The sequence below is a fragment of the Phodopus roborovskii genome, unplaced genomic scaffold, assembly GCF_943737965.1.
Source record: "Phodopus roborovskii unplaced genomic scaffold, PHOROB, whole genome shotgun sequence".
Lineage (NCBI taxonomy): Eukaryota > Metazoa > Chordata > Mammalia > Rodentia > Cricetidae > Phodopus > Phodopus roborovskii.
In genome coordinates this window covers 6,937,177-6,960,488 of record NW_026126636.1, presented here as the reverse complement: position 1 = coordinate 6,960,488, position 23,312 = coordinate 6,937,177, and the positions used below count along the sequence as shown (strand labels likewise).

The 23,312-nt window shown below is 53.7% G+C and overlaps 1 protein-coding gene across 1 annotated transcript in view; it reads left to right on the top strand.

Annotated features, from left to right (window-relative positions):
* The first annotated feature begins 1,855 nt into the window (after positions 1-1,855).
* The window catches only part of LOC127238893 (IgGFc-binding protein), a 39,783-nt gene continuing 18,326 nt past the window's right edge, over positions 1,856-23,312 (top strand). Inside the window, exons 1-9 of the mRNA XM_051207665.1 lie at positions 1,856-1,925; positions 5,673-6,022; positions 9,168-9,738; positions 10,390-10,994; positions 13,660-14,227; positions 16,561-17,153; positions 19,694-20,276; positions 20,381-20,580; positions 22,178-22,319. Coding sequence (XP_051063622.1) covers positions 1,871-1,925; positions 5,673-6,022; positions 9,168-9,738; positions 10,390-10,994; positions 13,660-14,227; positions 16,561-17,153; positions 19,694-20,276; positions 20,381-20,580; positions 22,178-22,319 — 3,667 coding nt within the window. The 5' untranslated portion in view covers positions 1,856-1,870. The remainder of the gene's footprint in view (positions 1,926-5,672; positions 6,023-9,167; positions 9,739-10,389; positions 10,995-13,659; positions 14,228-16,560; positions 17,154-19,693; positions 20,277-20,380; positions 20,581-22,177; positions 22,320-23,312) is intronic.

The window sequence follows — 23,312 nt, the reverse complement described above, 5'->3', positions numbered from 1 at the left end:
TAATGTTTTCCTCCTCATACCTCGTTTCTCTGAGCGTCTCAAGGGACGAGAGAGCTCACCACATAGAGTGGTTTGACATTAAGTTGGCAATCCCTTTCTTCCTTGGGAGTCCTGGGGTTCTCTCTTCCTGCTCCTCTCTCTCTCTCTCTCTCTCTCTCTCTCGGGGACTCGGTCATGTTCTCTCCCAGCTCTCAGAGGGCTTCCCCGAGGATACTATGCCTCTGTCCCCTCAAAGTCCCCCCTCTCCATGACTCCCACCCCCTACACTGGGCCCACTTCTTTCTCCTTCTCTCTGGCCTCCATCCAGCTTCCTATTCGCTCACTTCACTTTCCTGGTTGATTGAGGGCCCTACCAGTAACAAGGCTTTATCTTCCTGTCGTGGGCTGTTAGATGGGAAGTCACAGCTCTAGAGAGAGGAGATTCCCCCACCCACCCAGGCTGCACAGGAGAGCAGGCCTGGGTGATAAGGGAGGAGGACTTGGGAGGGGGTGTTGACAGAGGACTTTAGGCTTTGCAGCTGCTGTTTCCCGAGGAGACTCCTCAGCAAACACTGATCTCCACTGCAGGGATCAGGAGGGTACGACACGGGCCAGGTCAGTCCCATGAGACATGCTGACTCCAGCCCAGAAAACCCACACCTACCCGGCCTCTCACTGTGCCACCTGGCCCCCAGGCCTCATCTCAGACCAATTGCAGGGTGGTAGAGAGGCACAGAGTCTCAAAACCTGTCCAGCCGGTCCTTTCTAAGGCTACAAAAGAGAGAAGAAAGCAAGAAAGGAAGAAAAATGGAGAGTGAATGACAAAAGGCACAGAAAGCAAAAACTCCCAAACCAAATAACCCTCCAGGAAGTGAAACCCTGGAGCCAGGAAATAGAGACCTCTGGCCACACACAGCCTGACTTCCGGCACCCCCGCCCTACCTGCCCCCTGCCGCAAGTAGACAAGGAGCACCTCAGGACATCCAGGAGCCCAAAGCTAGTTCTCCATGTTTCCACTTCAGAGGTGTGACACTCAGGAGGCTTGGCGGACTTGGGGTGAGGGTGCTGTGATACTCATCACTGGCCTGGGTCAAGGCCCCAGACTCCTGCCCACCCCCAGACCCCTGTCCTCCGCTGGTGACTGGAAGAAGATGGCCAGGAATCAAGGAGCTAGGGACCCGGATGTGGCCCTTTTCTGTTGTTTCTGGCAGGGGTCAAAGAAATTAATCTGGCCAGTGAGCCAGCAAACATCACCAGTGGCCACCTCCCATCTCAATTTCAAACCCTGCCCACTACCCTAACCCTGCCCAGGGACTCGGGATCTCAACACGCTGCTCCCCAGCTGTCTCAATGAGGCGACGCCCTTCCAGGGTGGGATTGATCCATAAGTTCCCAGGGTGTGACCCCCAGCTGTCCTCACACCACCCTAGGCAGGTCTTCAGGGCTCCCCATTCCACCTGGTCCCAGATCAGCATCCTCCTCCAGGAAGTTGGCATCGTGTGCTCGTCAGGTGACCCAGGGTGTGGCCAGAGGAGCCAGGAATCTCCACTATATAGCCAAGCTTGCAACCTGGCCCCGAAGCTCCGGGACCCGCAGGTAAGAAGGCATGGGGTTCTCTGCAGAAGGGGGGCAACTAATGCCCTGCTCTGGATCCAGGTTCTAGACCGCTTCTTTTACCTCTGCCTTCAGACCGCTGGATAGCCAATACCCCATCCATTGCCCTTGATCCTGACCTCTGCCCCTCTCGCCTAGCCTCACCCCACCCCCATGCCAAGCCCCTCTTGTCCTATCTATTCTGGCCCTTGTCCGGAGACTGTCCCCTTCTGTCCTGTCTGGAATGGTCTCCAACAGGACAGCATTCTCTGACCCTTCCTCTCTCCCAGGTGCAGGCATGGGATCCCGATGGAGCTTGTGGGCCCTCTGGGCCGGAGCAGCCCTACTGTGGGGTAAGTCAGATCAAGCCCCCGTTTGTGTCTGGGAAGTCCGCTTGCCTGGGTCAGCGCCCTCAAGTTTTGTCCCCTCCACAAACCACTCACAGTGGCACCCCCTAAGGCTAACTTACATGAAATAGAGGCTAGCTGGAATTGAAGAGGCCCTCAGGTAGTGAAAGAAATGGGGGATAGTTCACTCATGCCCCCCCATCTCTCTCTCTCTCCCTCTCTCTCCCTCTCTCACACACACACACACTGAGACGCCCACTACCATCTAGTTCGCACAGATACCCTATCTACTCTTCTACCATCTCTCTCCCCCTCCACCCCCTTCACACAAACCCCCCAGTCATATTAAGGCAGACACCACACAGATTGGGTGGAAATTTCATTTAGAACTTCAGTGAGCCAGATAGCTGTTCTTGAAAAGTGTGAAAGGCTCCAATCTTCCGTAGTAACAGACAGCGAAAGCCGTTTCGGGTGGAGCTCGGTGCTCCAGTTCCCAGGGTGGCCACCTGGGGCTATGTCACACATTTCCAGTCCTCGTCTGCTGCATTTGAGGTCCAGAGCCCTGGGCAAGGTGCTCAGGCGCTGGGGCAGCAAAAGCCGGGAAGGGTTATGGATGGATGGATGGATGGATGGATGCGCGAGTAGGGAAGGAAATGGGAGCAGAGGGGGAGAATTATCTCAAGAGAGTCCCAGGCACAGGCCAACGGGCTGGGTTTGTAACGGGAGGAATAGGTAAGTGGACCCACGACTGCCTTTTCTTAAGGGTTGACCCAGGAGGCCACAGTGGACCCCAGGAACACTGGTGGGGAAGAATTCCTCACGGCCTTCCTGCAGAATTCCCAGCCCGGGTACAGCACCGCCTCTCTCCACCTCTTCATCTCCAGTCTGTCAGAGAGTACCACCTCTGTCACCGTCCTCAGCCAGGCCGATGACACCTCACAGAAGGTCGCGGTGAAGCCTGGGGAGTCAGTCATGGTCAGCGTCAATGCCAAAGCAGAGATGAGTGGCAGCAGCACTTTCCAGCGAGCAGTAGTGGTCCGCTCTGACCACCGCATCTCTGTGCAGGCATTGAATGCTAAGCCGGGAACAGCGGAGCTAACACTGCTCCGGCCTGTGGGAGCCCTGGGCACAGAATACTTTGTGCTCACACCCCCTGGCATCTCTTCCCAATACGTAAAGGAGTTTGCTGTGGTGGCTGGCAAAGCAGGTGCCTCCGTTATTATCAGCTTGAAGGCAGGGGTGACATTCCAGGGCACTTTCCATCCAGCTGGTAGTATCTTAAGTGTGACTCTGGAGCCCTATGAAGTGGCCCAGTTACAGAGCACCACAGATCTCTCTGGGTCAAGGGTCACAGCCAACAGCCCAGTGGCTGTTCTTTCTGGCCACAGCTGTGCCCAGAAACACACAAACTGCAACCATTTGGTGGAGCAACTGCTACCCACATCTGCTTGGGGGACCCACTATGTGGTCCCCCCTCTGAGCTCCCAGTCCCGCTACGATCTAGCCTATGTTGTAGCCAGCCAGACCACAAAACTGACATACAACCATGGGGGCACCATTGGCTCCCGAGGCCTCCGCATGGGTGATGTGGTTGAGTTCGAGATCCGGCCAACCCGGCCACTCTATCTGTCTGCAGATGTGGGCATCCAGGTTGCGCTGTTTGGCACAGGGGCCGTAAAGGACCAAATGACCTATGACCCTTACCTGGTCCTGATCCCAGATGTGGCAGCCTACTGCCCTGCCTATGTGATCAAGAGTATGCCCGGCACTAAGGGTGTGGCACTGGTGATTGCCCAGACAAAGGCTACCAGTGAGCTAACCGTGGATGGGCAGGCATTGGGGGCCAAACTCGCCTGGGTGGCTGTGCCAGGCAGCGAGTTCTCCTACGCAGAAGTGGACCTTGGCACTGCTGACAAGATGCACACAGCCCAGGGTTCTACCAGCTTTGGGCTGCTCACCTTCGGGCTGGCCCAGGCTGTGGGCTATGGGACATCAGCTGCCTGTGGACAGAGTGAGTGATGGATGGGAAATGATCTCTGGCCTTGGCCTCCCCTCCATGCCTTCCCTGCCTATTCCCCGTTGGCTTCCTGGCTTAGTTAACCTTTCTGTCTCACATCGACCCGCCATGGTACACTTCCTTAATTCCTCTCAGCCCCTCCCCTCCCCCTACAGAAACCGATCCTAAGTATTGACCAACAAGAGTGACCAGAGGCACAAGTCTCTCTCTGTAGCACTGCCTCAGGGAGCCCCTACTGTGCACTCTGTTGGCTTGAGATGAGGCTGTGGAAAGGGTCCTGGGGAGACCCAGGGAGCTGAAATAGAAGGCTCTTTGGGAAGGCGCTGGTCACTACTTTGATACCTTACTAACTACTACCGTTATACCTGTTGCTCACTGCAATGCTCATGAGACCCAAAAAGTAACAATGGGGATCGTGGGGTGGGGACGTCTCTGCATTCCAGCCTCCCTGGGTGCTTCATGCGCTTCGGCATAGTTAAGGGACAGGACCTGGCCCTGTGTGCGACCTCGGGCTCAGCCCATGCAGAAGATGTCACCAGGCAGCTGCGGTGTCGTGAGGACACAGGACCAGAGTCAGCGGGCCTGGGGTTAAACCCAGCTGTGCCTGTGTGACCTTCAGCCCCTTTGGTGGCTGTGGCCGTGAAGTGGGGACAATGCCCGACCCTCCCACCCCCTCAACAGGACTGTGATGAGAGTGAACAAATGAATGCGTGTGATGTCCTTAGATCAGCTTGTGGGGAAAGGTCAGGGCGGTGCAGGCTGAGCTGTTGCCAGGGCCGGGGTGGAGGGGGCAGAGGGAGAGAGTTCTTGAGGGCCGGGGGCTGACCAGGAAGGGCTGTTTCCTCCAAGATTGTCTTCAAACTGGGAACCTAGACCCAAGGCTTTCTCATCCTGACAAAAACACCACCGCATCTCAAGGGGCGCTTACAGTATGTGTGTATCTGTATGTATATACACCCAGGCAATCATGTGTGTATCTGTGTAAGAGCTGGTATGTACACTCAGGCATACATGTGTGTAAGCAGGTTTGCACAGGCAGGCATGCATGCATACATGTATGCAAGTATTTGCACACACACATGCATGTGAGTATCTGTGTGTAAGCAGGAATGCACACCCAGGCATGTATATTTGTAAGCAGGTATCACACCCAGGCATGCATGTGTGTATGCAGGTATGCACACCCAGCACACATACGTAGAGGCCAATATCAGGTATCTTCTTCCGATCCCTCCCATCTTGTCCGGTTGGTTTTGAGACTCTGAACCTGGAGCTCTCAGTCAGCTAAACCGGCTGACCTGCCAGCCCCTGGGATCTGCCTGCCACTGCTCCCACCAACCTCACTGACTAACACACTTGCCTCCGTGCCCAGCTGGAATCTGAACTCATGTCCTCCTGCTCACACAGCAAGCACGTTGCCCACATCGCCCAGTCCCGTCTCCCAGTCGGATGGGAAGACAAGGGAGAGGGAAATGGAACGTGAACAGTGGAGTGTGTCAGTAGCCGCTCCTGGTCCCTCTCCACTACTGCCATTCCTCTGGGCCTCGCTGCGCTAAACAGTGAGATCAGAGGAAACCCAGAGAATCCCTCTCCACGAGACTGCAAACCTCAGTTTCCGGGCCTGCAGAATGGGTGGCCGTGAGCCCACTGCCCCCGGTCCATGCTGAAGGAGGCCCCAGGGTTCCTCCCTCGTGAACATTTCTAACTCTGTTTCCGACTCTCTCCCCCACCCCCAGCTCGGCTCTCCCCAGCAGAGGCTTCCTGCCAAGGCCTTCAGTGTGCATCTGGGCACCGCTGCCAGATGGTGAGCGGGAAGGCCAGGTGTGTGGCAGAGTCCACAGCTGTGTGCCGCGCCCAGGGTGATCCCCATTACACGACCTTCGATGGCCGCCGCTATGACATGATGGGCACCTGCTCCTACACCATGGCTGAGCTGAATGGAGATGATGAGACCCTGCCAGCCTTCAGTGTGGAGGCTAAGAATGAGCATCGGGGCAGCCGCCAAGTCTCCTACGTGGGCTTGGTCACAGTCCATGCCTACAGCCACTCTGTGACGATAGTTCGTGGGGAAACTGGCTTCGCCCGGGTAAGTGTTCAGAGTTTAATACCCATGAGCCACCAGTCAAAAAAAAAAAAAAAAAAAGAGCCCTGCTGTGAAACCCCAAACTCGGGGCCTTCTAGTGAGGTGGTAGGGAACTGGTGAGTTTTGAAATCCAGTAGTAGCTCTTTAAATCCTTCCCCTCACCAACCCCACTTCTAGAAGCATTAAGGACATTGGTTGAGTGCCTGGTTAGGAAGAAAATAATCGGACGCTGTTTGGAAAAGCAAAAGGGAAAAGAAAAGAGAATGGAAAAAGAAATGATGTGATTGTCCAATAACTGGGGGTCTCTGGGGTAACGTAATCACCGTTGGTGATTGTGTTCTGGCGCCAGATCTGCTCTTGGTAGGCTCTGCGTGCAATGCTTACGCGATCTCTTGGAGGTGGCACTGTACCTCAGGCAGGGATGAGTGAGGAAAGAGTTTGAAGGAGTGGGTTCGCAAGGCCCGGGAGCTAGGCCGTCCTGGGTAACGCTGGAAGGGGAGCATGAGGCTGACTGCAGGGTCTCCGTGCTAGGTCTGGCGAATGCACTGCTTTGCAGTCAAAGCAGCAATTATCTTCCTTCCTTACCATGTCACCATGGAGGCAGTGAGGCCTCTCTCCACAAGCCGCGAGTCCCTTATCTCCAGGCCAAATATGTTTCAGATTTTCAACCTTTTAAAATATTGGAGTATTTGCATGTACATACTGTGATGGCACCCAAGCCCAAACACAAAATTCATGTGGGTTGCATACATTCCTAACAAAAAGCTTAACGATAATTTTAAACACTATGTTCAGTGCACACATTTATTTTTTATCTTATTAATCTTTCTGGTATCAGGGGATGAATCCATGTGTAACATCTTCTTAATGCTCAAAAAGTGTGAGATTATATATATATATATATAATCTAGACATCTGTGTGCCATCCCCTGCGTAGACTCTAAACATTTTAACGATTTTTTGTTTACCTCAGATACACATCTGACATTCCTGTCAGATTGACAGTCTCATTTTTCATGTACTTGAACGTCAATTAGACATCAGAACACGTCTCCAAAATGACGTCAACATATATATCAGTAACGAGAATGCATTGTTTAAATAATTTTTGCTTAATTTTCAGATAAATTTATATATATTAAAACTCATTGCTAGGCCTAATGGGATAAGGCCTAAATCCAAGCTGCCTAACAAGCTGATCCTAAGCTCAAGGCCAGCCTGGGCAACTTAGTGAGTAAAGAGCAAAGGAAAGACGGGAAGGAACTTGGCTCAGTGGTACAGGGCCCAAGTAGACTCTGCAAATGCAAACTGGGTATACAGCCAGAGGCAAATCACTTGCCTGGCATGTATAATGCCCTAGTTTCTGTTTCAATTTTTATTTTAGTCAGAATCTCACTATGTAACTCTGGCTGGCCTGGAACTCACTGTGTGTGTAGACCAGGATTCCCTGAACCGTAGAGATCTGGCTGCCTCTGCCTCCTGAGTGTACCACCACACTTGGGAAGCTCTCGTTTCAGTCCACAGTAGCACACACCTCCCCTCAAAATCAAAACCACACACTGGAAGTGTACTCTTTGACTGCGTCTTGACAAGTGTGTAGCAACCCCCCCCCCCCATTGAGACAGAGAATATTTCATCACCTTGGATGATGGCTGCCGGCTGTGCAGTCTTCAAGCAGTTCAAGCAGTGTCTCGTGCATCTGACCGCTCACATTTTTCCTCCTCAGATTAGTTGTGCCTCCCAGGGCTTGGTGGGCAGAGATGGGTACGGGTCCCTCTGTGAGCTTGAGGCCAGCCTTGTGTACATAGTGGGAATAGAGACTCACAAAGAATTCACGAAAGGGCATATTATAAAACTTACAATTCTGCATATGACATCATGGGTTCTTTTCCACTCCCATACAATAAACTCCTTCTGTCAGTCCTTTAAAAAAAAAAAAAGAAGATTTTTTTTGAAATGTTATTATTGAACTCCAAACCTTACAAATGCTACTGGGTGCTGCTCTGCTGGGATACATTCCCGCTCTCTTCATTTCATTTTGAGACAGGACTCACTAGGTTGACCAATTGGCCTCTCCCTTGCAAGCCTCCTGTCTCCTCCAGAATAGCTGGGGTTCTTATCGGTCCTTCCAGGCTTGACTCAACTGTCCCTTCTCTGCGGAGCCTTCCTTAGCTTTGCATGGCTTTTTCTCGAGGCTTCCACCCTCTGCAGAGCCCCCCACGCCCTGCCCTGTCCTCACTCCTCAGCCCACATTGGTTGCTGATGCTGTGTCACTGTTCCCCCGCTGCTAGCACGGGGCCAGGAAAAGGTGAGTTTATCCCACAGCAGTTTGGCCCGGGCTAGGTATAGGACAGAGAAGTAAGATGCTTCTAAAGGGAAGAAGGCAGAGTGCTTGCTTCACAGACAGGGAGGAGACTCGGGAACATGAGCCACTTTGTACGCAGCTCAGAATGTGCCAATGCTTGTGTTATAGCTGCCCCTGGGCACAGATCCTACTATGCTGATTGATATGCCACGGTGATGGTTTAATGAGGCAGGCGGCCTGCGGCAGACTTGTCATCATCTTGGCGGCTGCTGGTCTTGACTGGTTCTGCCCACAGCAGCCGGTTGCCGCTCAACCCCCCCCCCCCCCCCGTCTCAGGGACACGAACCCTGCCTCTCACTGGTCCCCTGCAGCCCCTTGCTGCCACCACAGCTGCCCGCTTCCTCCTGCACGCTGGCTGCGGCTGCATGCTTGTAGTGAGCCTGCTGTTCTCCAGGCACTGCTGGAGATGCTGCAGACAGAACCCTGAGGGGGCCTTCTAGTGGCTCAGACAGATGGAGAGTGCAGGAAACTAGCCCACTGTGGGAGAAGCCTAGCTGCCCTGGGGACTGGAGGGCAGAGGAGGAGGGGCAACAGGAAGGGCGAGCAGGGATGGCCTCACTGAGTCAGTGACACCTCAGCGGACATTAGCTGGGGTGGGGGTCTCCGTGCACCTCAGGGAAGAACACTTGGGCCACCAGAGGTACAAGAGCAAGCATCCCTAGGCTCAGCTGGGAAGGACGAAGGAAGGACAAGGAGGGGAGGCGTCCTGTGTGACTAGAGCTGGGGACATGAGGCCTGAAGGGGAGATAAGACAGATGTCTGACCTCTGCCACCTCTCTGCAGATCGACAATCAGCGCTCCCGCCTCCCCGCCTCCCTGAGTGAGGGTCGCCTGCGCGTGTACCAGAGCGGAACACGAGGTGTGATCGAGCTGGACTTTGGGCTGGTGGTCACCTATGACTGGGACAGCCAGCTGACACTCAGCCTGCCCAAGCGCTTCCAAGACCAGGTGTGGGGGCTGTGTGGCAACTACAATGGGGACCCTGCTGACGACTTCCTCACACCTGACAGGGAACAGGCTTCAGATGCCTTGGAATTTGCAAACAGCTGGAAGCTGGATGATGGGGACTACCTATGTGATGACGGATGCCACACGACTTGTCCCTCCTGCACTGCAGGCCAGACCCAGCACTATAAGGGAGACCGGCTCTGTGGCATGCTAACGCTAGCCACAGGCCCCTTCTCTGCCTGCCATGAATTGCTGGACCCCAAATCTTTCCTAGAGGATTGTGTGTTTGACCTGTGTGTGACTGGAGGGGAGCGCCTCAGCCTGTGCCGGAGCCTTGGCGCCTATGCCCAGGCCTGTGCAGAACTGGGTGTCTCTATTGGAAACTGGAGGCCACCAACCAACTGCCGTAAGTAGCACCTGGGATGGGCAGCCCACGGTGAGGGCAGGGAACCTTCTTGTATTTGCTCAATACCTGAGTCATCGTGATTCAGCCTGAGGCTGGACAATGCCAGAGATATAGGTTGACCAAGACATCTAAGCTTTGCCCAAGTTTTCCAGTCTAAGGTTAGGACAGACACATCACTAGATAGGGAGAGTTTGGAGTGATTGTTGAGACGGAAAGGGCTCGGGCATGGGTAGTAGAGTTAGAGGGATGGGGACAGGGAGATGATGAAGGAAACCCTGGGCCTGGGGAGGACTCTGCTCCCCCCCCCAAGATGGAGCCACAGGTGGTTGGGGGTAAGCTATGTGGCCTGATCCTGCATCCCTAGTCCCTCCGGCTGCTGAGAGGAGCAGATTTGGTACAGGGGACCAGGACACCAGGCAGGAAGCTGCTGTGATTCGTGGGCTGTGAAGACAGATTCTGGGTGGGCTCCGACTATGAAAGTCGCAGGATTTGCCCACTGACTGGTCGTCCAGGGATGGGATGGAGGAGGCCACTGGGGCCTGAGCATCAGGAAGGGATGGGTGCCATTAACTGAGGGGTGTGGAGCTCTGAGGGAGCAGCATTGTCTAGGGGAACCCACCCTTGCCTGACACGACTTCTGTCCTCCCACAGCCCTGTCCTGCCCAGCCAACAGCTGCTATGATCCTTGCAGCCCAGCCTGCCCAGCCTCCTGCAACTCAGAAGCTGCACCCAGCAACTGCTCTGGGCGCCCCTGTGTGGAGGGCTGCGTGTGCCTTCCGGGCTTTGTGGCCAGTGGTGGCGAGTGTGTGCCTGCGTCATCCTGTGGCTGCACCTACCAGGGCCGTCCCCTGGCCCCAGGTCAGGAGGTGTTTGCTGACGACCTGTGTCGGCAACGCTGCACCTGTGATGGAGCCACCCAGAAGGTGATCTGCAGGGACACATCGGGGTGCCCTTCTGGTGAGCGCTGCCGTGTGCTGAACGGCCTCCTGGGTTGCTACCCAGACAACTTCGCCAGCTGCCAAGCATCTGGAGACCCACACTACGTGAGCTTCGATGGAAGGCGCTTTGATTTTATGGGTACCTGCACGTACCTGCTGGTGGGTTCGTGCGGCCAGGATGCCGCGCTGCCCGACTTTAAGGTGCTGGTGGAAAATGAACATCGAGGGAGCCAGACCGTGAGCTACACCAGAGCTGTGCGGGTGGTGGTCCATGGTGTGGAGGTCGCTGTGCGCAGAGAGTACCCGGGAAGAGTGATGGTGAGCCCACAGGGCAGGGAACTGTGGGGGTGTCCCCTAAAAAGTTAGTGTCTGTAGTTGGGGTAGAAGGGGAGTATTTAAAAATCTTGTGATTATGGGGGAGATCCGGGATCCAGGCAGCATCATCCCTTCTCAGCTCTGTCTGTACCTTCGTGCTTTTCTCTGAGAAAGGATGGGTGGTGGTGGAGCGCCCGGATGAACTCATGCCTGCCTGGCCTTTAAAAGATGTCTTGCTGCCCACTAAGTGCCCAGTAGGTGTTGGCGGTTGCTGTCTGTCTTCTGAAACTTCAGAGGTGTAGACTTGTGCATTTTCCAGGGAGATGGTGGTTCATAGGGCGAGATGACGTATAGAATGCCGGTATCTATCTCTGTGTGTGTACATGTTAGAGGGTAACCCGGATCCTCATCCGGTCTCTGGGAGCAAGATAGAGCAGCGCTTCCTGGCGTCAGGGTGGCCTTCAGAAGGACCCAGCCCCCGCTCACCTTTCTCTGTAGACTCCAGAGGTAAAACTGGAGAAGCCAGCCATCGAGTTCACACAGTATCCCATACTTAGCATGAAGAAGTCAGGACAGTAGTTGGAGTTTGCCCATCCCCTGGAGAGAGGAGCGGGGGACATTGGAAATGGGAGACAGAGAGGACTCCTGTGCTTCGGACCCTGACCTCTCACACACTTTCACCCCTCGCCCCCAAAGCAATCTTAGAGCGAGGAAAATGTTGCCCATGAGTGTTTGACTTTGGGGTGGGGAGGGGCAACTACAGGTCAGGAGAGGGTTAATTATGGATAGGTATTTGTTTTCCCACATCTCTGAAATGACATTCGCTCAAGGCCTGTCTACTAACAGCTAACGTGAATTATGTTACTACTAACTTCACTGGGCTAAATGAACAGTACGTCCATTCATCTCCTCTCCATCACAAGCAAGGAAAGCAATTCACCGTTCGCCAGGGAGAATCAAACAAACAAACAAGCCTGAAACACAGAGAGGTTAAGTCACCTACACACAGTTGTGTGTTACTGAAGAGGGCGCTAGTGAGTTTAGATGCCCTCAAGCTAGGATTTGGAACCCGGCTGTTTTCGCCCTGGAGTTCATACTATTAAAAAATGATTTTATTATTTTTAACTGAGGGCCATGGGTTACGAAGATAAGTGCCAGAGGAACCCAGAAGTATGGGACCCCTTTGGGCATGCTGGGAACTGAACTCAGTCGGTGAGTCCTCTGTAAGAACAGCCCATTCAGCTAACTACGGAGATACCTCTCCAGCCTGCAGGGGTTTTTTACAGCTGTTTCTTGTCCTGAGGCGAGACATGGGACAGCTGGTGAAGAAAGTGGATAGACAGGAGGTCCAGGAGGAAGGGGCAGCGTGTGTGAAGATCCTGGGGCGGGGATGAGCTTGAATGGGTGATGGCCAGCAAGGATGCTAGCGGAGGGACCGGAGACGGAGATCAAAAAGATGGGGCCGGGGCTAACTATAACCAAGCTTTGGGATTCAGGTGCAGCCTGGAGACCGGGGAAGATGCTGCCAGGTAAATGGTGGCATCTTGCAGGCAGAGGGAACAGCATATGCGAAGCCTGAGATGAAGAGAGCGACTCCTGGGAGAGTAACACTAGGAGGCGGCACGCAGAAGCAGGAGGAATTGTGGGTCAGAAAGGTGGCCGGCCGTGCGCAGGGCCAAGTGCGGAGAGAAGCTCGGCTTTAAGTAGACTGTAAAGGTGACAGGAGCAGCTGTTTGAGATCTGCGACGTGGAAGTGAGCGAAAGTGTGGCAAGCTGAGGCACAGCAAGTACAAGGGCCCCAAGTCTGGACTGGGCTCCGTGAGTTCAAATACACGTGCGGCTGGAGATGCGGGGGAGGGCTGTGCTGGGAGACTGCATGAAGAGGCGGGGCTCAGAGCATCTAGACCACGTGAGACCACGATGAGGGCTTCGGCAGGGGAAAGTTGGCATGCAGACAGGGTGGGAAGTGGTGGGTGCCGTTCCAAGGAGAGCTCAGAGGGGCAAGGGCTGGGGAATGAGAGACAAGAGAGGCGGAGTAATGGTGGGTAAGGCGTTGGCAGGGCTGAGGTCTAGCAGGACATTCCGTGTGAGAGGCCTGAACAGCAGGCAAGTCCAGAAGGGTAAAGCAGAAGCAGCCGGGTTGGCGGATGGTGTTTAGGCCTCGAGGCTAGACTAAACAGGAAAGCTTGCCGGTGGCTTACTCAGTCATCCCATGGCCCAATGCCTGTCAAGAAGCAAGGCAAGGAGGGACTGGTTTTGGCTCATGGTCTGGGGGTACAGTACACTGGGGTAGGAAGACATGGCCACTGGCTCCGTGTTAGCCTGAATGTGAAGAGAGGCTTGCTCACATCTCAGTGGACCAGAAAGCAAGGAGAGGGGCCCGTGGGTTAGCTCCTGTCAGACCTCCCTCCCAGCTCTGCCCACTTCCTCCTCATGCCGTCAGCTATGGATGGTGTTCACACTTGAGCCCGTGCGGTCATGCTCACATGGGTACCAGGGAGACAGGTGAGGCAGGCCTGGAAAGACAGGATCTCAGTCTCGAGGGTAGGGAGCGATGGGTGATGTGCTGGGCCTTATGAAGCCCTGAGGCGGAACCAAGAAAGGCTGGAGCCAGCTGACTGAAATCATGGATACACTGACCTGCTGCTCTCCCTGCGTCTCTACCCAGGTGGACGGCATCCTGCAGTACCTGCCCTTCCAGGCCGCGGGAGGGAAAATCCAGGTGTTCCGCCAGGGCAATGATGCAGTCATACGCACAGACTTCGGCCTGACTGTTACCTACAACTGGGATGCTCACGTGACTGCCAAGGTGCCCAGTAGCTACTCAGAGGCTGTGTGTGGGCTCTGTGGGAACTTCAATGGGAACCCAGCTGATGACCTGATGCTGAAGGGTGGAGGCCAAGCTAACAGCGCCCTGGACTTTGGAAACAGCTGGCAGGAGGAGATAATACCTGGGTGTGGAGCAACCGATGCTGGTGACTGCCCCCAACTGGACTCCCTTGTGGCCCAGCAACAACAAAGCAAAAAGGAATGTGGGGTCCTTGCCGATCCTGCGGGACCCTTCAGGGAGTGTCACAAGTTGCTGAGCCCCCAGGGTGCTCTTCGTGACTGTGTCTATGACCTCTGCCTGCTGCCCGGCCAGTCTAAGCCGCTGTGTGACGCACTCGCTGCATATGCTGCCGCCTGCCAGGCTGCTGGGGTCACTGTGCATCCCTGGAGGAGTGAGAAACTTTGCCGTGAGTACCAAGAGTGGCAACCTGGGATTGGGTCCGGTTTGTTCATTAACAGGTGCCCGGTGAGGAAGGAGCTATGCTAACGCCATGTGACGTACCAACTCGAAGTTACATGCCTGCGCTCACGACAGCTGGGAAGTCACAGCAGCAGGCAGTGGCACTGGGGACTGAAACACATGGTGACCCCAAGTCAGATTGCCAGTGTCAGCTGTCAGAGATAAGCTGCGGTGCTGCATTCAGAATGAGCCTGGTCCCAGCTCACCACTTAGCCCATGCACATCTCTTTACTTCTTTACAGGGAGGGTTGGCAAACAGTTTTGCTTGTCTTTTGCGGAGATTTGGAAAGCCATGCACCCATCTCCTGAGTGTGAAACATTGCTCGAGTATGCTCTATATACTGCACATGCTTTAACTGTGCACATAAACATACAGTTTGACTAGCTTTCAGCATGAGGCCAAACCATGCAAATAGTGCCGGGTCCCCTGCCCTTGGAGGGAGATTTGAACTATGTGCGTGGAACGCGCACCTCGAGCTGCTCCATCTCAAGTATAGATACTTGCAGACACGGAAACGCCCAGTAAGTGGTAATCTTTGACTTTAAGCTCCTCTCTTGTGGGGAAAGTTGAATTTACCACAAGACAGTGAAACAGTGAAGCTTTTATGTCTGTCATCCATCCCACAAAAATTAACATGGTCAACAAAGATCAGCATTTAAAACTGTTATTACAGTGTGTGTGTGTGTGTGTGTGTGTGTGTGAGTGATATGTATGGTGTGTGGTGTGTGTGTGGTATGTGGTGTGTGTGTGTGTGATATGTGTGGTGTGTGTGATATGTGGTGTGTGTGTGTGCACATGTGTATGTGTGTGTGAGTGATATGTGTGGTGTGTGTGTGTGGTGGTGTGGTGTGTGTGTATCTGTGTGTTTGTATGTGTGAGTGATATGTGTGGTGTGTGTGTGTGTGATATGTGTGGTGTGTATGGTGATATGTGTGGTGTGTGGTGTGTGTGTGTGTATCTGTGTGTTTGTGTGTGTGATATGTGTGGTGTGTGTGATATGTGGTGTGTGTGTGTGCACATGTGTATGTGTGTGTAAGTGATATGTGTGGTGTGTGTGGTGTGTGTGGTGTGTGTGTGTGTGTGATATGTGTGGTGTGTGTGGTGATATGTGTGGTGTGTGGTGTGTGTGTGTGGTGGTGTGGTGTGTGTGTATCTGTGTGTTTGTATGTGTGAGTGGTATGTGTGGTGTGTGGTGTGTGTGTGTGTGTGATATGTGTGGTGTGTATGGTGATATGTGTGGTATGTGGTGTGTGTGTGTGTGTATCTGTGTGTTTGTGTGTGTGATATGTGTGGTGTGTGTGATATGTGGTGTGTGTGTGTGTGCACGTGTGTATGTGTGTGTGTGTGATATGTGTGTGTGGTGTGTGTGTGATATGTGTGGTGTGTGTGTGTGTGTGTGTGGTGGTGTGGTGTGTGTGTATCTGTGTGTATGTGTGTGTGTGTGATATGTGTGGTGTGTATGGTGATATGTGTGGTGTGTGTGTGATGTGTGGTGTGTGTGATATGTGGTGTGTGTGTGTGCACATGTGTATGTGTGTGTGAGTGATATGTGTGGTGTGTGTGTGTGTGTGATATGTGTGGTGTGTGGTGTGTGTGTGGTGGTGTGGTGTGTGTGTATCTGTGTGTACGTGTGTGTGAGTGATATGTGTGGTGTGTGTGTGTGAGTGATATGTGCGGTGTGTGTGGTGTGTGTGGTGTGTGTGGTGTGTGTGATATGTGTGGTGTGTGGTGTGTGTGTGGTGGTGTGGTGTGTGTGTATCTGTGTGTATGTGTGTGTGGTGATATGTGTGTGGTGTGTGTGTGATATGTGTGGTGTGTGTGGTGATACATGTGTGTAGCTATAGAATGAAAGGTACCGCTGGAGAATGGTAGAATGCTTTGCTTGAATGTCAGAGGTTCTGATTTAAAAGAAAATGCAGCAGGAGGAGAAGAGCAGGAAGGAAAGATGCAGACGGCTAAGAAGGAAGGTGATATCCACAGACACGCTGCATAGGTTACTCACTTGTATATGTGTGTGCATGTTTAAAAACTGCATTGCACAAAACTTATACCCAACTTGAACAGACAGAGATAATCACAAATTTCAGTGGTATTAGCATAAAATATTTATAGACAGGATCAAATAAAATGTGATAGGAGTTTTTCTCCTGCCCTCATTAAATACAGACATCTTGCAGCTGGGTGGGACACTTGCATGTGTGTACATACATGTAATGGGGGGGGTATCCACTGTGTCCCTTTGAAAGAGTTACTGATCATGACGGCCCCTCTCTCTGCAGCGTTGACCTGCCCACCTAACAGCCACTATGAGCCATGTTCCTATGGATGTCCTCTGTCCTGTGGAGACCTGCCAGTGCCCCAAGGCTGTGGCTCAGAATGCCGAGAGAGCTGTGTTTGTGATGAGGGCTTCGCCCTCAGTGGTGAGTCTTGTGTGCCCCTGGCCTCCTGCGGCTGTGTACACCAGGGCACCTACTACCCGCCAGGAGAAACCTTCTACCCTGGACCTGGATGCGAGTCTCTTTGCCACTGCCAGGAGGGTGGCCTGGTTTCCTGTGAGCCCTCCTCCTGTGGCCCACATGAGGCCTGCAAACCATCCAATGGCGCCCTGGGCTGTGTGGCTGTGGGCACCACCACCTGCCAGGCATCGGGAGACCCCCATTACATTTCCTTTGACGGCCGCCGCTTTGACTTCATGGGCACCTGTGTGTATGTGCTGGCGCAAACTTGTGGAACCCGGCCCGGCCTGCACCAGTTCACCGTCCTGCAGGAGAATGCGCCCTGGGGCAATGGCCAAGTCAGTGTGACCAAGGCCATCACAGTCCAGGTGGCCAACTACACCCTGCGGCTGGAGCAGAACCAGTGGAAGGTCAAGGTGAGAGCCGGGGCGGGCATGGAAGGAGGCTCCCTCGGGGCGAGCCACACGTGGGCAGCGCAGGAAGAGCATGCAGAGCCCCCGAGAAAATGGCAGAGTGGGGTCCTGATTAGAGGAGGTAGTGCTGGGAAGTCCAGAGCAAGGAGGCCAGGACCTTTTCCTATGCGGCCACGGCTCTTCCAGCACAGCTGCTGATCCTTTCTTCATCTCCCCCAGTTCCCCATCTTCCTTCACCACATATGCTCCCTGCCCGGGCCCCTCCCTGGTCTCTCACCACAGACAGGGCGTGGTGCAATCACTCAGAGGAAAGGTCAGAGGTGGGAAAGTTCAAAGAGGCCAATTTGTGATCCATGGTCCCTGAACTACAGCAACGGCAATAACGCAGCTGCGGATGTTACACACTGGACTGCTGGCACAGGCCGCCTTTGTAGCCTTGTGGGACCATCTTCCCTTCCCTTCCATTACTGTCCTGAGGTCCCTGAGAAAATCCAGTGTTGTTGTTACAGGGACCCGAGAGAGCTAGCTGCTCCAGGAAGGGAATACTCCTTTTCGTCCAGGGTTTCAGAGGGTTTTAGTCTGTGTTTGTCTATCCCTGTGTGCTCAGGGAAAACACAATGGCTGTAGGGACGTGTGGTGGAGGAGGGCGGTTTACAGGATACAGAGAGGAGAGGACTGAAAGGACCAGGTGCAAGATGCTCATAAAATCCTGCCAGTGACCTACATCCTCCAGCTAGGTCCCACCTCCTAGAAGTTCCAGAACCTCCCAGAATAGGGCCACTAGCTGGGAACCAAGCAAAATGACCCTTAGGGAGATCATTCCTATAACAGCAGGGTTTAAGCCCAGAATCTATGAACTAGACCTTGTGCTGCACGCTTTCCTGAACTGGAAGGATTGGGTCTGAGGTGGAGCCTGGCATTTGAGATACACTGGGAACATCCCCCACTGACATGCACACAGCCATTGCTCTGGTAGCAGTAGGCGCCAGAGCTGTCACATGCCCTGAACATGGGCTACAGGACGCAGCGTCTTCCCTAACGAGCACCTGACAAATAAGCAGCTCCAGACACATGGGGACAGTCTCTGTCCCTCACTGCACAGGGAGAAACGGAGCCCAGAGGTTAACTGACTTGCCCCTCCCTATTCATGGCCAGCCTGCTGGGGAGAAATGGCTGCCGATGTCTAGAGCACGTCTAGAGCACGTCTTTCCCCTGCCCACTCCCTGCCTCCTCACAGCTCTGGAAACCCAGTGCGCAGAGTGTGTGTGATGAAAGAGGCACAGATGTGGTGGCCAGGGGTGCAGCTCCCAGACCTGGTTGGGGCCAGAGTCCTCGGGTGACCTTCAGATGAGGAATGGAGCCTGCCTTTGCATCCAGCCACACTGACAGCAACTCTGAGTGCCCTTGACTGTCCAGATGAAAACTTGCAGACACAGCCCCGGCCATGGGAGGGGCGGGGTCCACAGTGCAAACCTTTGTCCATGTCATGTATCAGATTCCCTGGGTGACACTCTGGAGGTAAGGCACCGGACAGACTGATCCCCCTAGGCAGACAGGGAGCAGAAACACAGGTGACTCCAAGAGCCCAGCCATGCGCCCCGGGGCTCAGTCCCTGCATTTTCAGTCACCATGGCACCCGGTGATGAAGGATCCCCTCACCCAGGCTGGTGAGGTCGGTACCCCTCTGAGACCTCTGAGAGTTTCCTGGTGGCTGCTGTGACAAAATGCCACAGCTTGTGGACTTAAAATATCACACATAGTCACCATTCTAGATGCCAGACACCCAGAATCAAGGTAGCTGCAAAGCTGCACCCCTCCAGGGGCAGAAGGGGGACCCTTCTTCCCCCTCCAGCTCTTGGTGGCTCCAGCTATCCCTTGGCTTGTAGTGCCCACTCTCAATCCCTGCCTTAATCTTCCCTCTTCCTGTGCGTGCGTGCGTGCATGCGTGCGTGCGTGCATGCGTGCGCCTGTCTCTCTCTCCTCCTCTTTTCTTTCTTCTTTCCCTCCCCTCCCCTCCCCTCCCCTCCTCTCCTTCCTCTCCTCCCTCTTCTGGACTTACTTGCAGTGCAGCCTGATCTAGGATTATCTCACTTTGAGGCAAGAACTCTAATTCCACCTGCTGGTCTTTCTCCAAATATGGTTGCTTTGTGAGTCCTTGGCAGGCTTATCTTTTTTTTTTTTTTTTTTTATGTGCATCTCTGTGCATATGCACGTGTGCATGTGGGTGGCCACAGAGGCCAGCAGGGGCATCGGGTCCACTGGAGTTGGCGTTACAGGAGTTGTGAGCTGCTGGATGTGGGTGCTGGGGTCCGAACCCTGGTCCTCTGATAGAACAGTAAATGCTCTTAACTGCTGGATAGACTTTCCATTTGGAAGCCACCATTCCACCCACTGTAAGACACTATTACTATATATACTTTCCAATATGGAAACTGAGGCCTAGAGAAATGAGGTCACAGAGGATTTCAGTGTCAGGTAGGAACACTCAGGGGCAGAGCGCCTCAAAGTGTGCATTCTGAGGCTTTGCATCCCTTGCCTCCCAGGTGGACGGGGTGGACATGAAGCTGCCAGTCGTGCTGGATGGGGGCAAGATCCGTGTCTCCCAACATGGGTCTGATGTAGTGATTGAAACTGATTTTGGCCTGCGCGTGACCTATGATCTCGCATACCATGTGCGGGTCACCATCCCAGGCAACTACTACCAGCAGATGTGTGGTTTGTGTGGAGACTATGATGGAGACCCCAAGGATGATTTCCAGAAGCCAGATGGCTCCCAGGCAACCAACCCCAGTGACTTTGGTAACTCCTGGGAGGAAGCTGTGCCGGACTCCCCCTGTGCACCGGTACCTCCCTGCGAAGGAGGCGACTGTGATGCTAAGTGCAGCCCTGAGCAGGAGGACAAGTATCATGGGGTGCAGTTCTGCGGGCTGCTCTCCAGCCCCACGGGGCCACTGGCTGACTGCCACAAGCTGCTGGACCCCCAGGGTGCCTTGAAAGACTGTGTCTTTGACCTCTGCCTGGGAGGCGGCAACCTGAGCATTCTCTGCAACAACATCCACGCCTATGTGAGCGCCTGCCAGGCAGCTGGAGGCAAAGTGGAACCGTGGAGGACGGAAACCTTCTGTCGTGAGTGGTGGACACTGAGGGCTGGGGAAAGCGAAGCTTGGGGAGCAGAATGGGTAGCCTCCCACCCCCACTCTTGTGCCCTAACCAGCATTCCCTCCTCACAGCAATGGAGTGCCCCCCTCACAGCCACTATGAGGTCTGTGCTGACACCTGCTCCCTGGGCTGCTGGGCTCTCAGTGCCCCACAGCAGTGCCCAGAAGGATGCGCTGAGGGCTGTGAATGTGACTCCGGCTTCCTGTACAATGGCAAAGCCTGTGTGCCTATCCAGGAATGTGGCTGCTACCACAATGGGGTCTACTATGAGGTGAGAACCCAGCCGTCTGTCCAGAGCCCAGGCCTCTCCCTGGACACGCCTCCCACTGCCCATTCAGCCTCTCGGACATCTCTCTGTTCGCTCTTCTGGTCCCAGCCCCGCAACCCTACTTTGCTCCATCTGTCCTCTCCCAGTCCCCAATTTTGCTTCCTTTGCTATGCCCGCCCCGTGATTGTGGAGAGATCTTTTAAAATGTGATCACAGGTCCTGAGGTTTTAAATCTGCCTTCCCCAGATCAAGACTTATCGTTGAATCCCAGATCTGAGCAGAGGTGTTTTTCCAGGTCATGAAGATGAGGTTTTGTTTGTCACACCAAGTGGTCACTCTCTCTGCTTTCCCGTCCTCCCCACAGGGAACTCTTGAGAGGGTGTTTGCTTAAGTCTGCCTCTCTTGCAAGAGTGAGGACTCTGAGGGCAGCGCTCTCTCTGAGAATGGTAACAGTCCTGGGAGCAGATGTATGCATGGTGCCTATCATGACCCCATTTTATTATGAGCATACATCACACACACACACACACCACACACACACACTACCCACACACTACCCACACACATCACACACCACACACACACACTACCCACACACACATCACACACACCACACACACACACACACACACTACCCACACACATCACACACCACACACACACACTACCCACACACATCACACACCACACACACACACATCACAACATACATCACACACATCACACACACATCTCACACACCACACACACACACACACTACCCACACACACATCACACACACATATCACACACACACATCACACACATATACACACACACTACACACACATCTCACACATGCACATCACATACACACACATCTCACACACGCACAACACACACACCCCACACACACATCACACACACACACACCCCACACACACATCACACACACACACCCCACACACACATCACACACACACACACACACACACACACACACACCACACACACAGCCTGCCTTCATATTATGGAAATTCTCAACTGTGCCTTTGCTGAGAGAATACTGGAGTGAATCACTGTATCCCTGTTCATTCATCACTTGGCTTCAAAGCCTAGCTTCATCTTTACTTACCTTCCCAAACCAGTCTGCATTGCTGAAGAGGTCCTTCTTTGGCTCCACCTCTACCTTACACATATTATTAACTCAGTTCTGTTTCCTCGCATTGGTCCCATTACTAGCTGTCACTTACAGATGAGGAAGCCAGCCGAGCACAAAGAAGTTGAGCAATGTTGTCCCATCACACTGCTCAGGGACAGTGGAACCAGGCTCAACCGGGCAATGTGTTCCAGAACTTTAGCTCTGACTACTTAACTCTGCTCCTCCTCCTCAGCAGCGGCAATTCAGTACATGAATGAGCAAATAAATGAATGAAAATTAATGAAGAAATGAGTGAACTGGGCCTCGACGCCACGCTGGGCCTCAGTTTCACTGGCAATGGACCACACTGCAGAGAGTTGCCACTTTGTGTACCCCAGTTCTCTCTGGGCCCGAACATTAGAGGTGGCAGGGTCGGCACCGCCCTCTGGCTACTGATGGCATGCTCTCTGTCCCCACAGCCAGAGGAGTCCGTTCTCATTGGAAATTGCCAGCAGCAGTGTGTGTGCCATGCAGGAGAAGGCATGGTGTGCAAGGAGCACAGCTGTAAGCCAGGACAGGTGTGCGAGCCCTCAGGAGGCGTCCTGGCCTGCATCACCAAAGGTACTGGGCAGCGCGGCTGGGCTGGTGTGGGGAGACACAGGACAGGGGCTAGGAGCTGAGGGCGCCATAATGTAATGGTGGGAGGTGCAGGGGGATTGAGGTGTCAGACCTTGGGCTGGGATTCCAGGAGCCAAGCACAGAGGTCATCCAGTCTGGGTGTCAAGGAACCTTAAGGGATTTGAGGCTGCGGGAAGCTCAGGGCAAGATTTTGAGGGTGCATGTCAGAGGCCCTGGGAAGACTGCAGGGCTGGTGAGCTTTTTCTCTCAAGGGTCCTATGGTTAATACTTAAGCTTGCAGGCCACACAGCTTTAAGCACAACTTCTAGCATCAACTTTTTATGATATAAAGCAACCAGAGACTGTGTAAGAAGGGACAGATGTGCAACACAGCTGTATTTGCAGCAATAAGCACCACGTGACCCCATGGCTTCTTGGGCACTGACCCATTGGATTAGGTGGGGTTTTGGACACCACCATTAAATGGCAGTTAGGATAAATCTGTCATTTTAATCTCCATCTCTCCGATGACTAAGGACACTGATCTTTTTTTTGTGTGTGTATTTGCTGGGAAAGCGGAGTTCAAAGGTCTCCTAGAGCACAGAGATACTGGGCCAAGGCAGAACTTTTCAAATGGGATTCAGAATTTCTGAGGGTTCTGTCTTGGAGGATTCCTAGTTTAAGGCTGGGGCTTAGGGCTTCCCTGGGAATGATTGCCTAAGGGGAGGGGCAGAGAATCCCAGAGGAGTGAAAAGTAGGAGCTGGGGACCAGAAGGCTGGGCTGAGACTCCAGGATGATAAACAGGACGGCAGGGGGTCCCGCAGGGGGTCCTGCAGGAGATGTGTAGTCTATGCAGTGCGTAGTGTGTTTGGGTAATGTCCCGGCTAGTGCGTTTGTCTGGCATTCACAAAGCTCTAGGTTCCCTCCCAGCACACAAAAGCACTGTTCGCTTTTTCTCTTTCTTTTCTTTTGTTTCAGTTGTTTGTTGGTTGGTT